General features: G+C 35.5%; 1 protein-coding gene across 4 annotated transcripts in view; it reads right to left on the bottom strand.

Annotated features, from left to right (window-relative positions):
* Positions 1–1,318: 1,318 nt before the first annotated feature.
* CNOT6 (CCR4-NOT transcription complex subunit 6) overlaps positions 1,319–16,896 on the bottom strand; it is a 68,830-nt gene continuing 53,252 nt past the window's right edge. The window contains exons 5-13 of one of the 4 annotated variants that reach the window (XR_009221193.1): positions 13,373–13,477; positions 13,223–13,291; positions 11,998–12,155; positions 11,040–11,194; positions 10,289–10,443; positions 9,140–9,370; positions 7,306–7,508; positions 4,358–5,342; positions 1,319–3,342 (exon numbers count right to left, since the gene is read on the bottom strand). Coding sequence is in view for 2 of the 4 variants with exons in the window: in XM_058548237.1 (XP_058404220.1) it covers positions 5,130–5,342; positions 7,306–7,508; positions 9,140–9,370; positions 10,289–10,443; positions 11,040–11,194; positions 11,998–12,155; positions 13,223–13,291; positions 13,388–13,477 (1,274 nt within the window). In the remaining 2 variants the exon portion in view is untranslated. Of the gene's footprint in view, positions 3,343–4,357; positions 5,343–7,305; positions 7,509–9,139; positions 9,371–10,288; positions 10,444–11,039; positions 11,195–11,997; positions 12,156–13,222; positions 13,292–13,372; positions 13,478–16,896 lie in introns of those variants that run through there. The other 3 variants (XR_009221194.1, XM_058548247.1, XM_058548237.1) reach the window with 3 other exon arrangements.

The following is a 16,896-nucleotide window of genomic DNA, read 5'->3' as shown; positions in this document are numbered from 1 at the left end:
CCAACACTGGTCTAGTAAGCAGAGTTACTCGTGACAGGCCCAAAATAATTTAATAGCTTTTGAGTAGATTAGAGTGATTTGAAGTTTGCAATTCAAAGAAAATGAGAAAATTGACATCTCCTTATTCACTTGATTTAAAATGTTAACGTTGTTAAAGAAACTGTAGAAACTGGTCTTCAAGCCGCTTTGTAATCTTGCAGTTTTCCCAATTCCTAGCTATAGACTAGATGGCTGGATTCATTTGGGGAACAATCTACTTAGAACATTTTGTGTTTTATTACTTGGAGGAAATTAACTTATAGAAATATTTCTCAAATTCTTATAAAATTCTAGTAAAAACTATCTTCTATAAGATTCTTCTAATATATAACCTGTATATTAAAATTGTCTTTATAGTATCTGTGAATACTTATTTTAAAATCAATTTAAATTTGAATATCTAAATAATACTCCAAAAACTGAATTCTCAGTATATATAACATTGTTACCTAAAACTTAAAAACTTTATTCCAAATATATTTCAGTTCATCTCTCCTTAGTTACTTGTTCCTCTAAAGAACATTAACTAGAATTTATAAAGTAACATGAGCATACTTCATTAACTTTTTTACTTGTTTTTTGACAATTATGAGGAACAAGACTTCTGTTAAAGAGAGATGTAAAATTATATATTAAGGATTAGGTAGAAAAACGCCTACTTTAAAAACTGGACATCTTAGCAAACATTCATTTCATTTGTCTTCTGATTTTAAATGATTTTTTTCAAGCATCTACATAAAAATTTACATTTATTTGTTATAGAAGTAGTTTCTAAAAAGAGAATAGACAATGTTCTTAAGAGTTGGGAAGTCATATTTTTAAAGTATACATATACAACAAAATATGTATGTAACAAGTCAAACATTTAATGAATTGGTATAATCCCACCAACACGATGTTTGCTATTGTATTTAAAAGCATTTATTTAAAATACGTCAACCTCCTTCCAAAAGATTGGAAGACAGACGAGCTCAATTCTTATATTACGAGGTATATGGTAACAACAATAAAAATCCTAAATGCAAAAGGACCATCAGATGCTTAAATATAAAATTGGACTTAGGCAAAGATATGAGTGTTATACAGAATAACACAGCCAATAAGGAAATTCTTAAGTTCACACCATCTCTCCAATATCATGGCCCCATTCATCTCTTCCCTTTCAGAGGGTTAGTTATAACCCTGTCCCAGATGACTCACAATTTTAACTACGTGGTCTGATTAACATTTATTTTTCTCAAACCTCAGTACTACAGCTATACAAATTACACTGTTAAAATATTTGAAACAGATATTGAATTTATTGGTTGGCTATGAGTAGGAAAATACATCGGTAAAGAAAAGAGACCCTGTATATAAATATAATACTAGCTAGTTACAATTTGACCAAGAAGGTTCCACTGAAAATAACAGTAAAAGCCCTTGTTACCACCAGTCCATGGGTACATAGTCAGTCTCCCATACCCTTATCAAAGAGCTGCCCAGGCAAATGCGACATTCTTTGAGCTTAGTGCAGATAATGTGCTGGGTTTTGATACACGAATGGTAAACAAAAGTTAGTCCAGTGCATTACACAATATAACGTACTGTGAATAAGACTAGATATTCTATTTTAGACACGACTTCATCACACCGGTTATTAAAATTTATGTAACCAAAAGGAAGAGCAAAGTGAACATCTTAACATACTGTTTACAAGTAGGGGAGAAACACTTGCTAAAAGTGTTCTTGGAATCATCTGTAGCATTTCTACTGGATATTCTGACTGGTTCATTAAAGGAACAAACTGCTGTAATTGTTTTGCCTGGGTTGGCTTTTGTCCTGATATGACATGACTCCAAAATCTTAAAAGTCACTATGGAAACGAATCCCATGAGTTTAAATAGTAAAAAACGCAATACTAAAACTGGAATTTATTATTGAAAACCTGAACCTTAGAAGAGCTTTGAAATTTTAATTTCAATATTTAGAAGTGCATTCCACCCAATTTAATAATGTCCTTAGGTTTCAAAGTGCTAACTCAAGTTTTCCTGGCTGTAACCAAATCAAATAAAAATAAAAACAAGTTTCTTGGAGATGTTCCTTGTCTATCTTCTAGGGCTATTAAAGTTGCAATCAACATTTTATTTCTAGAACTTTAGTTTAAATTATGCCATAAATTAATTTTGATGAGCATTATTTAAATTCTCAAAGTATAAATAATTACCACTAATATGGTAAATGGTACTTCAAGAGATTTACAACAAGGATTGAGTGCCTCCAAATTTCTAATCATTAAAAGAGAAAACATACCCCAAATCTTCTGTAAAACATCCATAAGATGGATTTGTCCAGCAAGAACACTGAAATTACATTATGGCAACACCACATTAAATATATTTGTTACAGAATTTTTGAAAAAAATCTATGCTGTGAAAACATACTAGATTTTATTGCATTTTAGGGAGTATGGATTATTGGAAATTATTCAGGACACACAGAAAACAGTTAAAACACAAAATCTTGCTTAACAAAAGTATCATAGTCATTTTGGGGTGACCATTTATTCCCTACAGGCCCAGAATATTTCTTTCTCTTTTGAAGGTTACAGTTGTAAATCTACACTCTTGGTTCAATTTATCACTATCTCAATAAGGTAGAGAAGCTGCTCAAACTGACCCACAAAACACAGTATGCCTAGAAGAGGCAAGAACAAATATTTTCAAGACATAACAGGCCATTATATCTCATTATGTTGCCCCCAAATTCAAATATATTGTAGACAACATCAATACAGATGAAAACATTTTGTGTAAAGCTCAAACCTTTAGCATCTAACAAGCGCACTCTAGTTCCAGCATCTATGAAAAGAATACACCCTCCATTCATAAACATACAATGAGTAAGTGCTTCTCCCCTCCCCTTCCATAAAGCTCTCAGACCTGTTCTGACATAATGCAGATCACAGGAAAAGCGGCTTCCTTCATCTCCTCAGTCCAACCAGCTCCAGCTCACCCTCGCTAGAAATTGTCATGATGCACATTACCAACACAGTGTTTAGGAAAAATGAGTAAACGCACCTTTTATTCACACTTTACAAAAAAAAAAAAACCCCAAAACCCCATAAAAAGTTATGCATTGGTTCTACATCAGTAATACCAGCTTTCCAATGTACTGATTATCAATGGATGTGTTTGGTGTCAGCACAACTTAAACAAAAGCAAAAAATAAAAAAAAACCCATCACAACAAAATCTTAAAAAAACCTCAAAGGAAAAACCAGGTCCCAGACAAAGATTCAAGATCAAAACCTGGAGAATTTTTTCTGAAAGAAAAGAAAAAAAAAATCATTTATTTAAACAGTATGTAATTTTATTTTCTCTTAAAAACAGATTAAGCACATTTACGTGCTAAACATTTTTCATAAAATTTTAAGTCATTATCCAAAATGACTCATTCTCTGTATAAAAATTGTTAACATTCAACAATTTTTGTTTAATGCTCACATGGTATCCTTTTGCTCCCCTGCCTGCAGTTGAAACAAAAGCAGTTAGACCAAGTCCCCTCTGAAGTCATTTGATTTTTGAGAGAAGAATAAATGAATGAGAACAGAATATACATGAGTTAACTTTGCAAAGTTAAAGCTGGCTTTAATCTCTAATCTACTAATGGCACTATGGGCAAAATACAGGGTGCAATATAACTTTATCTTGGTTGACATATTAAAAGGACTCAGTCACTTTAAAAATGATCTGAAGAATTGTCTTGGGGACCTGTTTTGAAAATACATCTCATTTATACTGCTTCATAAAAGGAAAATTACTTTCATTTTTAAACAAAAGGAATGATTTTTAAAAACATGGACATTAAGGAATACATGGAAAACAACAAGAATTCACATGATAGTAGTATTCTGGGTGACGAACAGCACTGTGCAATGACACCAAGAAGCAGTGCTTGGGTCTGGTGAGCAAAGACCCAGGGACCACCCTCTGAACATGTTCCAAAATGTGATATTCAATGCTTCACAATGGAAAAAAAGTCACAATTCATTCAAAAGCATTTTCATAAAATTCTCACAAATGTAAAACAGTATTTAAAAATATAAAAGAGGATGCACAGATTTTCTCTGCATGCACAGGCAGTGCTTGGTGAGAACAAATTTAGGCAGGCACAGTGGAGATAGGACAAGAAGTGTCTCAAAAAGGAGTTAAGAAGCTGTACCTAAGCAGCTGTAATTTTTCAACTTAAAAAAGTTAAAGATTTTAAAAATATCAGAATGTACATATATCAACCACTACATTCAGTCCATAAATGCCTACAGATCATTCACTGCTCACCTTATCTCTCCTGGTAGATAGTTTTCATAACAACCCAGGAATTCATAGATAAGTTGTCTCTGGTCCAAGAAAAAACAGATTTAGAGAGCAATGTTCTCAACTTAAAAATAAAGTAGTACAAAAGGGCTAACAAAACCCTAACAGTGCAAATCATCAGCAGAGAAAGTCTGTTGCAACTTCTTTTACAAGCTGGCCTTTATAACACACGAAACAGGTAAAAAAACCTTAGCCTTAGTTTATAATACAGTCATTTGCAAATCTGATTTTTTTTAGTACAAAATTTCATAAATCAGGTCTTCTGTGGATTATATACAATCATAAAGGCTAAATTCAAATTATTTATTTTATAAACAAGTCTGAAAAAGGAGGGAGTAAAGTATGGAAGAACGGTCTCTGGATGTTATTACTGGCCTCAAAAAAGTAGTGCTATGGATTTCTGTGCAAAGAGAATATGCTGTTCAAACATTTTCCTATGTCAAGGCATGAAAATATTATATTGAATAGAAGAAACGGGAAAATTACTTGTAACAAATTAAAGATAGGTGCAAAGACACCAATCCCTGTCTAACAGTATATAAAGCATACTGGGCTCAGAATTTGTCTGTTGCTAGCACCTGGCTTTCATACTATATCCTTATCAAATAATCAGATTGAAAACTCAAATCATCATTAAGGAAAAAAAAAAACCCTAGTGGCCATACCTCACTCTCCTATATTCAGATTTTTTATGACTTTACAAATAAAATTGAGGTCGTCCTCTGAAGACACTTGACTACCTCCTGCCAGGAAGGTGAATGCCATTAACTTGGGGCAGGAAAGGCAGTAAGAGCTCCAGTTGTGCAAAAAGTGAGAAGTGATCAGAGGGGATGAGTGGGTGTGGGCAGCCGCTGATATTATTCTCAACTAGCCAATGGTGGTCCAGAGGTCCCAGGATGCCTAAAGTGTTCAGCTGAGGTTTAGAATAGAAGATGTAGTCAATTATACCCTGAAAAACAGAAAGGAAAAAAAAAGACAAGGCCCCACATAAGATGACGCTGAAATGCTGAGAGCTTTCAAGACCCTTACAGTCATGTCTGGTAAACAAAGAAACTTATTAGCGTGAGGAAGAGGCAGTACTACATAAACCAAATGTCAAATCTAGCAGAATGAAGAAAGTTAAGCAATGCTAACCATTCATTCTTCCTCCTAGCTGGATCTTCTCAGAATCTTTAAAGAGACCTAAAATATTCCTCATGAAATGGCCCCTGCTTCTCTCTCCTAATCTAATTTGTACCACTTTCCCCCTTGCTCACTACCCCGTTGCCATACTAGCCCTTTTTTTTGGGGGGGGGGGGGGTGCAATGAAGTAGGGTACATTCCTCGCAGGTGCCAAGCTCTTTCCTGCCCCAGGGCCTGTCCCCTCTGCCTGGAACACTTTCTTCTACCTGTCATTTGGTTAATACCTTCTCAACCTTCAAGTTCACTTTCCAAAGACCTTCCTGAATCCTGTCCTCACCCATGTAATATCTCCTACCACCTCCAATTCTCTTCCTTTGCTCATGTGCAGCTCAAGGTTTAACTACATACTCATCTGGGTAGGCAAGACCCGTTTCTCCCACCAGACCCTGAGCTCCATGAGGGGCTCTGCCCTGCATGTCCTCAGCAGCACACAGGCACAGCCTTTGGCACACAGCTAAGGATCTCTTGATTTGCCCCTCTCCTCCCTGTAACTTCAGCCTCTCTAAATGCTCTAGGCCAAAAGTATTTAAGCACATTCAAGTGTCATCTTCCATCTCCGTATCAGCAATAGGAACAAGAGAAAAAAAAACCCCTGATCTCTCCCACCTTTTGGTTATCACTCTCACCTCTCCTTCAATCAATCTGCTTGAAATAAGAATCTACAAGTTGGTTTTTACTACCTCATTGCTCAGTTATTCTTCAACTCACTGCACTCTAGTCTCTCTGCCCAGCTCTCCAGTGAAACATCTCTCACCATCATGTTTCTGAAACTTAACACTCATTCCTCTTCCCTAGAAAGGCCTTCTTTCCTTGGCAGTTAAGCTCCTACACTGTCCTGGCTTTTCTTCTCTCTCTGGTTCTTCTTCTGTCGTTTACAAGTTAGTTTTGCCCAGAGTCTACTCCAGCCTTTTCAACTCTACACACTCACCTGTTCCCAGGGTTAAATCATTACCTACAGTACTATGGATCCTCCAAAGTCAAATAAAAAACTGTCATAGCTTTCAGTAGTTTCTCAAAGGAGTGTAAATAGCTCTCGTCTCCAAAATTAAGAACCAATTAACACCAGTATTTACACTCTAATAGACAAGCTAACTTGAAGGATCATTTTTCCAGCAGGTCAGAAATGGAAAACCCAGGACTTAAAGAGAACAGAAATGCAAAAGGTGGCTAAAAAGGACAGTTGAACACAAGCCCTAAATAACCACTATATTAAAAAGGAGGAGAATCACTAAGGAAAGGCTCCAGCTTGCAGGCCATTAATTGTATAAGAAGGCATGTAAACATATTTTAGAAATCTGAAAATGGCTAATAATGAACTACATTTTGACACTCAAGGAGTACAGTTTCAGTTAAACTATAATATGAGAGATGGAACACCTCACCCCAACTGACACCAAATTAATAGCAGGGTACCGCATATCCAGCTGTTAGTAACGAGCCTATAAGAAACACAATTGCCCCAAAAAAGGTGCCAGTTAACTCAGGGTTTACTATCATTACTTCATCTGACTTCTTACCCTAGAAATGAATCTAACAGGTATCTATAAAGTAGGGATAGGACACTAATCCCAAGGAATTCTACATAAGAGTAAGAAAAGAATATTGCTGTCAACTAATTTAAGATGGTTTAAAATTCCATTCTGAACACATATTCACATTTTAAAGACATGGCGAGGTTACAAGATTCTCTAAAAAATGGAAGTTGTAAAAGTTTATGTCTCCGAGCTCACCTTGAAGTCAAATGTGTAGTTTGTGTAAGGCATCAAGCCACTCTCGTAGGCACTCTTTAACTTGAAACCATGAGTGATCCTGCCATTGGTTGTCCCGTTTTTCCCATTACAGCTGAAGTTTGTGAGACTTTCATTATATCTCAGTTCCTTAAAGTCTTTATGGTTTGTTTCTACTCCACCAGTGCTCAAATATTCTACAACACCTATAATAAAAATAAATGTACTTTTCTCATTGTCAAGTATAATATACAGTGTACAAAACATAACTAAAAAAGAAAATTCAATAGCAAATAGTTTTAAACCAAAAATATTCTCACTTTCTAAAATGTTTCACTGGTTTTTTTACATTTGCCAAAACTTGTCTAAATCCGTTTTTACATGGTTTTAATCATAGTATACTGAAAATTTTACTCTTTGCTTTATTGTATCACATGAACTTATGTCTCCTCAATTATCTTTTTTTAACAGTTGCATAATACAACTAGGCCAGGTGTATAGTACTTGTTAAACTAGTTCCTTAATTTTATAAAATTCACATTGTTTCTACTTTTTAAAAACAACACCATCATCAACATCTTAGTACGGAGGTCTCTGCTTATGTTAAATTATTTACTTGGTATAAAATCCCAAGATTAGGATTCATTGTGCCATTATATATATATTGCCAACCATGGAAGAGAATGTCACTAGTTAGTTACAGAGCAACTTCACTATCCCTGGACACTATTTTCCCAATTTCCTAAGCGTAAGATGGGCTCTGCAAACATTTATTTTAATTTGCATTTAATTAGTTAGCAAGGTTGGACATTTTCCCAGGTGTTTGCTATTAAAATACTATATTTTTCAACACTGAAATGGGTCTTAAGATTTTATTTTTTGACAAGTCTTTCTTTGCCCCTCAGATACTTTGTAGCTAAACAGAGGGTACAAAGCATGTAGAGAAACTGCCCGAGAATAATCCTCAACTGCTTCAGTAGCAGAAACCCCTAGACAGTTTTGATGAGATGGATTAAACAATTATGGATCACAGATACCTTCACCTTCCCTGAAAATGAATTTTAACATAGTTTCTATCTTTTTAATGGCTCTCATTATCGTGATGGCGGTGATGTGCTACTGAATTTAACCACTCCAAATGTGTGTGTGTTCATGCATGTATGCAAGTCCAAGGAAAAGTATTCTTGTCTATGTGAGAGAGTATAAACAAGGCGCTGAAATACAAAAAAGAAGAAATACTTAGTTTGATATTATAAGGCTATTGTTTATTCACTGTACTATCTATGGAAAAGTATTCAAGAATAAGGCTTTCTCTATTCTACTTTGTGATAAAAATCAAGATCCCTGTTCTTTTTTTGTTAAAATCACTTGCCTGATCTGTGTAAATAAAGACTCTCAATTTCCACCTGAGGTCTATTTTTCTAATCATGCCCACCAAAATTTGCGATCCTATAACATGAGGTCAAATTTAAACTGGATTGAATTACTACATGCTGGAATCCCAAAGAAGCTGTCTTAATAATCTTTTCAGAGTCTGGATTATACATAATCTGAGAGTAATGAAATATAATTATATGTTCTTTAACAAGTTATTTCAAGTTATCACCTATGTGTTTATTGAGAATGATTAACGTCCTTCCTCCCGAGGTTTCCATAATAGCCTTTCATTTTCAAAACGGTCCCGTTAGTCCACACAAAAAAGTCTTTAAACCTGATTCACAGATGCCACTACAAACTGAATTTTTGTTCTGACTAACCTGGAATTATCAGAAACAACACATTACAAAAATATTTTAAGTCAAAAAGCATCCTATATAAAAGAACATTCTTTTCTTACCAGAGTCTGGCAAAGAATTAAGATCTGCACACAACACCAGTGGAATAGTTCCAAATTCTCCCAATACACCGGACTGGAGGCTTCGTGAGGCTTTATCAATAATATTCTTCACTTCTGAGAGGAACATCATTGTTTGAACCAACTTCACATCAGAGTATTCAGGGTCCCAATGCATATGAGCATTAGCCACGAGAATAAGTTGTTTTTCTGGTCCAAGATGTGGCTTTCCAGCTATATTAGATAAAAAGAAAACAAACAAACAGACAAAACCCGCCCATCAGCCCATATACTCTTACAGGTCTGAAAGCAAGTAATATCTCAGAGTCTCAGAAATAAAGAAGGGCCCTGAGATTTACCTAACAATCTCCCCCCTGATGACTGAATCTACCCTGCAACAAACTTGAGAACCAGACCCCTAAACTTCTGAGTGAGTACTTCCAGCATCCACTCCTGGAATAAAGACAGCCCATTCTATTTGGGGCAGCTTGATGTTCAAATAATTCTGTCTCCTTGAAACTTCTGGTCTTAGTTCAGATGTCCTAAATTGAGTCTCACAAAATTACATCTACACTCTTTTCCTTAGATATATTTAAGAGAGTCACTAAGTTCCATATTTCATTTTTTTTCCTTCAGGTTAAATAATCCCAGTTCCAACTGTTCCTCAAGTGACAGAAGTTTCAGTTCTCAGCATGATGGTCTCTCTAAACATACTTTTAATTTGAAATAAGTGGTCCACTTCTGCAAAACTCAAGACCTTTAAAATAATGATTACAAGTAGGTCAGGAAGAGAAGTTAGCTTACAGAATATCCTTGCTGCCAAGAAATTATAGAAGTATATGGAGTTCTTCTCTCTAAGCAATTATTTTAACTATTATTTACTTCAACATTTCTTTTATGTGAAAAACCCCTGGGAGCAAAAAAACTTCTTTTCTTTAGCTTTATGCCTTTCAAGGTTTGAAACGCTTTCTGCGCAATGCTTTCTCATCTCAAGCTTTGTGGTAGAGAAAAAGGGATGTGACATTTTAGAAAAGACTTAAGTTCTCACTGAGTTTCTTCAGGTGTTAGACAAGACTATTAATACATAACAAATTTTCTGTTTTCTGTTAAATTTTGGGGGTCACTTTTACAGGAAGTGAAAAGGTCACTCACATGACATTTCAATCAATTCCCTTCGAAGTTCTAGCAGTACTGCAACTCCAATGTTATCTTTTGTCATGACTCTGTTCAGCATAGCTTCAGACCCTTCTGAATTTGCCATCGCTAGCTGATTAAATTCAACAGTGTGTTTCTGAACCAAAGTAAATCTAAAACAAAAACAAAAACACACACACAGAGAATTGGGAATATCAAGATATTAGCTTTGTGGGAAATGCAGTTTTCCCAAACTTCCTTAACAGATATGATGGCATGTAAATCACATTATGGAAAATCCTCCACACTTAACACAAAGCTTCCCATACTCACTTAAAGTTGTTCTCAGTCTTTTACTGATACAAATAACACCATGAAATACTTTTACAACTTAAGATTATGCAGTCATCTTCTATTTAGGTTTCATGTTGGAATATTCCATCTTGTAATTTTTAAATAATTCTTTTCCAAAGGGTTTAAGAATCCCTCTACCATCCTAGAAGGAATGTTAATTACAAGGTGTTTCAATCAACGATTGGAGTTAAACCCTAGTAAACACCTGAAGAAACAGCAGCACTTTCAACGTGTCTCCAAAGCAAGATTATTCCTGATGATTCAAAACAAAACAAAACCCTCTAAGTCAATAGTATTGTTTTTTTGAGTAATAATACAAGGTCTCAATCTCTTATTTGGTAATAATTTCCATACCCTTGGGCCCCACCCTGCAAATATAGAGAAAATTTTCTTTTTTTAAAATAAGATGACTTACTTTTCTGTCTTGAAGAATATTGCACAGCCATCAACATGTTTTCTCTCTTGTTCTGACATTGTCCTAGCTCTAGATTTAGGACTAAAGAATCCATTATAGCCACGTTCTTTCAGTTCTACCAGAAAAAAACTGTAATACTGTTCTGTTTCAACCTCCTGAAAAATTGTAAACAGCAAAGTTATTTCATAAGACAAAAATCAGTCCTTTGCATTACTTGTATATGTACAGTTTGAGAGCTTAAAATAATTTCAAATGACTCATCTAGAGAATAAAGAATGTAACACCTTTCCAATGTAATTTATCTGAAACCAACTGGAACACTTACTTGTCATTTTACAGGTACCAGGTGACAAGGTCAATTCTTTGTTGTTTAGGAGTAAAGAATGACAAGACACACACACCTCTATGCATGTATATTTCCTTATATTTTAGAACTGATATGGAAAAAGAATCAGAGAGACAGAAGGAACTTCACAGATCATAATTTTAGGCCAAGGAGAGACAGGGACTTGCTCAAGGTCATATAAGTTACTACGTGAACTGGACTAAGAACCCAAAGTTACCATGTACCAGGTTCAGTGCTCTTTCCACTATGCCCTAATTATTCTATTATCACTGGTGGTAAAGCAAAATTATACCTTGACAATGCCACCCAATTCAAAAATAGTGTGCAGGGGCATTAGGGAGGGAAAGATGAATATTTAGGTGTCATAGCAAATGCTTAAAACCCAGCTTAACCCATTTGCTTAATTTAGCAGCACAGTGCTGCAAAATAAAGCAGGCAGTGAATGCTCTCAGGATTCACTAAAAACAGTCAATATTTTAAATGTTAAAAAGCCAAATATTTTAAAGCTGAGACTTCAAATGTGTCAGTGTAACGCACTCCCAGGTCACTCCTTGCTTTATCGATGTTGGGGGCATTTGTGCAATTTAAACAAATACTCTTCTGATGACTTACCTGAAGACTTATGATATCAGCATTGCAGCTCAAGATTTCTTGAATAATGGCCTTTTTCCTGTACTCCCAATTTAGTGCCCATGATGGACAATAGCCGTATAACTGCCGGGTGGCATATTTATCACAAAGAACATTATAGCACATGACAGAAAACAAGGCTGTAGGAAAGACAACTTTACTTATTCACACATGTGGCAGAAAAAAAAACATAATTAATATCAATAGTTTCCACTTAAATGTTGAGTCTGACTTCATTCATTCAATATATATTCATTAAAAAGCTACTATAGGCCAGACATAGTAGATATAAATAAAGTCAAATAATGAAGGAAAGACAGATTCGTGAGCAAATTATAACACAAAGTGTTATCTGCTACAGAGGTATGCACAGAAGGTTTGGAAGCTAAAAGACTATGATCTTGAGCCCTTCAGCCTCCAAGACCAAGGCTCATCACCCCTATGCTCCCTCCACCATTTCGCCACAACGTACGATGTGGAAACTTGACAGGTAGTTTTCTTAATAGGCATGTCTAGTTTTCTTCTATAGAGCAACTATTATTAATTCACGTGAAAGGAAAGGAAGGAGTATTAGACCAAATTCTGTTACACACACCACAGAAGTTCCCAAACTATTTTCATAAAACTTAGTTAAAAAGAGATCAGAGGTAATTAGTTCAATTTCTTTCTCAAGTAAGTGTTTTGGCTGTCTTACAATTTTGTAGAAATCAAATACACCTGGAACATACGAAGGTTTGGAAACTTCTAATATAGAGATTTTGGTGTACTTATTATAACTGAATTTGACCAATACCTTATAGCAGGTTTCTCAACAGTGGCACTATTGACAGTGTGGGTAGGTAAATTCCTTGTTGCGGGGGGCTGTGCTGTGCATGGTAGGATGCTTAGCAGCATCTCTGATCTCTAGCCACAAGATGCCAGTAGTACTTCCCCCAGTTGTGACAATCAAAAAATATCTCCAGACATTGCCGAATGTTCCCTGGGGGATAAAATTGCCTCTGGTTGAGAAGCACTGCTTTATAGAATATTTTCTATAGCATGCTATAGAAGCCAGGTGGGCAAGAATTAAGTCTTTATTATTATCTCCCAAACCAAATCAACCTTAAGCATTCTACTGTAACACTGCCCATAATCTAAAGTATGCCCCAATACTGTTAGCTTTGTAAAGACCAAGTAAAAATCAGAGTTAAAAAATAAGGCTACCAACCAGTTGGCCTTGTTCTGTCTGGTTCTCGTAACATAATCCAAGATCTTGGAGGTGGTTGTTCTGTTGAAACTAGTTAAATATAAAACACAAAATTAAGCAATATTCTTACATGTCTTTCTAAAAAAATGGTTGAAACAAATGAGCACTTACTTCTTTTTGCAGTACCTGCCAAATTATCAAGCAAATAGTTCAGTAGCCTTCTTGTTCCATCTGGTTCCAGATAGAGGTTCAATATATCCTGGGTAAGTGGATTTCCTGGAAATATTTTTAAAATAGACAAAATAAAACTAAGATAAACACTAAAACATTTCAAAATTGGAAAATATACCAAAATTATCAGATCATCTGTAAAAACGTGAAGTTATTAGTAATATACCAAACTAGAAAAAATATTATTTCTTCAGTTTTTGATGCGAAGAGTAAAAATGACTTATACCATGTTCTATAGAGGTATCCAAAATATCATTAGTAATGGACTCGTGTCATTCTGGAAGATATCTAATACTGCTCTGTATTTGACCCTGCCTCATCAACACTTTCATAACATAATGATCAAAAGCAGGTGAAATTGGACTGGGGAGAGTGCGAAGAAAGATGAGATAAGGGAAAACTGACAGCCAATATAATGAAACAGAGAATCAAAACGTTAAGAATGCAACTAAGCTAACAAGAAAACGTCCTAATGACAAACGTACTCTAGCACTTAGATTTTTAAAAATTCTACCGAATAAAGTAACAAAATGGGGCAGATCTGGTTTAAGATCAAGTGACTAAGGAAAGGGAAACCTCAAGGCCCTGAGCCATCTGTAAATTCAGTAACTGTGTCATAAGTGCCCAAAATGGAAGCAAATCAATGATTTACATGTATTTATAAGAATCTCAAGTCCTCTCAGCAGGATTTCTTATGTACATATGAGAAATAACAGTACAGTGCACTGTTTCGAATGGCAAAGTTCCTGTCCTTGCCACACAAGTGGCGTACATTGTTCTGGATGCCACACCACCACTTTAAGAAAAACGAAGAAATTCTATAGACTGAACAAGGCAGCTAAAATGATGAAACAGCTTGACCATCCCAATTAAACAAGAAAAAGAAAAGACATGGAATATAAGAATGATCACAGCCCAGAGAAAGAAGTGTTTTTTTCCTATTCTTTTGTGAAAAACTAGACTCAAATGGCAGAATGAGGACCAAGGGATAGGATCTAATTGGAAAGCCAGCTCAGAATAGAAGAGGCTGGTAAACATTAGAACTATTTAGGACGAAATGCCCTGCCCTGTGAGGTAGTAGTGTATACTTCATAAAAGCTAGATTGTGTGGATGCGAAGAATATCTAAGTTAGTTGACCCTTAAGATCTCTTTAATTTTAAGATCTAGGATTCTAAGAATTAGAAAGGTAAAAATGTGCTCCTAATGTGCAAAGCATGTCTCTGCAGGAAGGGAAGTTACAACAGTATCATTCCCTCACACGTGTATAGTTTTTTATAGCTACCAAAGCCCTGACATTTTCATTTAGTCACAATCCTACAAGACAGGTACAGTCATAACCTGAAAGTTACCAGGACCCTTTGTTAAGGACATCTTGAGAAAATGAAACCAAGTAAAAACTTCTCAGTACCATGTAAGCAGCCCATTCTAACTAGACCTACACTAAGGCTGTCTTTTTACTACTTTCTAGTGCAAAAAATATTTAGAGGCTAGCGCTGACTACTTATAACTACATGATCCTCCCTTCTAAGATCTTTCTTTATAAATTAAAAACCATCCCAAAACACAAACATCTAATTATCACTCTCTAATAAATGCAGCTAAGGCCAAATGGTATATTTCCCTCAATGTCTGCTTGCTTTTTGGAATTCCTTTAAACTTAAAATTAATCTGCTCTTCATTGCCTGGGAAAATAATATACGTAAGGTAAAGTTAACAAGAAGAACAACAATACAATTCTGGAATTAAAACATGATATTGAGTCCTCAGAAGTAAGAAACAAAAGTGAATGAGAGAAATCGCTACTGGAAAGATGAAGTAGACATACTTTTCTCTATCCCTCCTGCTAAGTACAACTAAAATTCCTGTAAATTATGTGCAAACAAACATAACACTCTGGAATGTGGTGAGAAGGCAAAATGGCACCTGAGGAACAAGACAGTGGTCAATTTCTCAGGTTTACTTTTTTTTTTTGGTTTCTGTTTGTATTTTTTGGTGAGGAAGACTGTCCCTGAGCTAACACGTGTGCCCATCTTCCTCTATTTTGTATGTGGGTCACTGCCACAGCATGGCTTGATGACTAGTGTAGGTCTGTGCCTGGGATCCAAACCCACAAACCCTGGACAACTGAAGGGAGTGCGTGAACTTAACTATGGCACCAGGCTGGCGCCTCTTGGGTTTACTTTTTGCCTCACATACCCCAGACATGGAGCTGAAGAAGCCAGCAACATGGAAACACCAACGGGTACAGAAAGGAAAATTGTCCCTATTTGTAAATGACATAATTTTCTATATACAAAATTCCAAATAAACCTACAAAAACACCAAAAAGCAATTCCTAGAACTAGAAGTGAGTTCAACAAAGTAGAAGGATACAGGATAAAAATACAAAAATCCATTGTATTTCTATATACTACAAATGAAAACATGGACAGCAAAATTTAAAATACAGTATCATTTACAATCACCCCCCCCCCCAAAAAATAAAGAACAACCAAACATTCAAAGAAGATCTAATACCTATCCTTCTCAAACTCTTTCAAAAAATTGAAGAGGAGGGGAAGCTTCCTAACTCATTCTACGAAGCCAACATTACCCTAATACCAAAACCAGACGAGGACAACACAAAAAAAGAAAATTACAGACCAATATCACTGATGAACATCGATGCAAAAATCCTCAACAAAATACTAGCAAATCGCATACAACAATACATTAAAAAGATCATACACCATGATCAAGTGGGATTTATTCCAGGGATGCAGGGATGGTTCAACATCTGCAAATCAATCAACGTGATACACCACATTAACAAAATGAAGAATAAAAATCACATGATCATCTCAATCGATGCAGAGAAAGCATTTGACAAGATACAGCATCCATTTATGATAAAGACTCTAAATAAAATGGGTATAAAAGGAAAGTACCTCAACATAATAAAGGCCATATATGACAAACCCACAGCTAATATCATCCTCAATGGTGAAAAACTGAAAGCTATCCCTCTAAGAACAGGAACCAGACAAGGATGCCCACTTTTGCCACTCCCATTTAACATAGTATTGGAAGTCCTAGCAAGAGCAATCAGGCAAGAAGAAATAAAAGGGATCCAAATTGGAAAGGAAGAAGTGAAACTGTCACTATTTGCAGATGACATGATTTTATATACAGAAAACCCTGAAGAATCCACCAAAAAACTTTCAGAAGTAATAAATGAATATGGTAAAGCAGAATCCATAAAAGGAAAAATTGATAAACTGGACTTCATCAAAATCAAAAATTTTTTGCTACATAACAGACCCTGTGTGATATTCTGATTTATAATAAGAAATATCTATTTGGTCTTCACCCACTGTTCCTGGCATGGAGCTCCTAAAACCCTTTGAATTTCCTAAGTGAGGAGAATGATAAAGGGGTCTCTTGTTATGTTAATACGGTGACTTTTGGACCCCACTCATGGATT

This window comes from Diceros bicornis, chromosome 1, assembly GCF_020826845.1.
Source record: "Diceros bicornis minor isolate mBicDic1 chromosome 1, mDicBic1.mat.cur, whole genome shotgun sequence".
Classification (NCBI taxonomy): Eukaryota; Metazoa; Chordata; class Mammalia; order Perissodactyla; family Rhinocerotidae; genus Diceros; species Diceros bicornis.
Note: the sequence above shows the minus strand (reverse complement) of the source record. Positions and strands in the feature narration are given on the sequence as shown.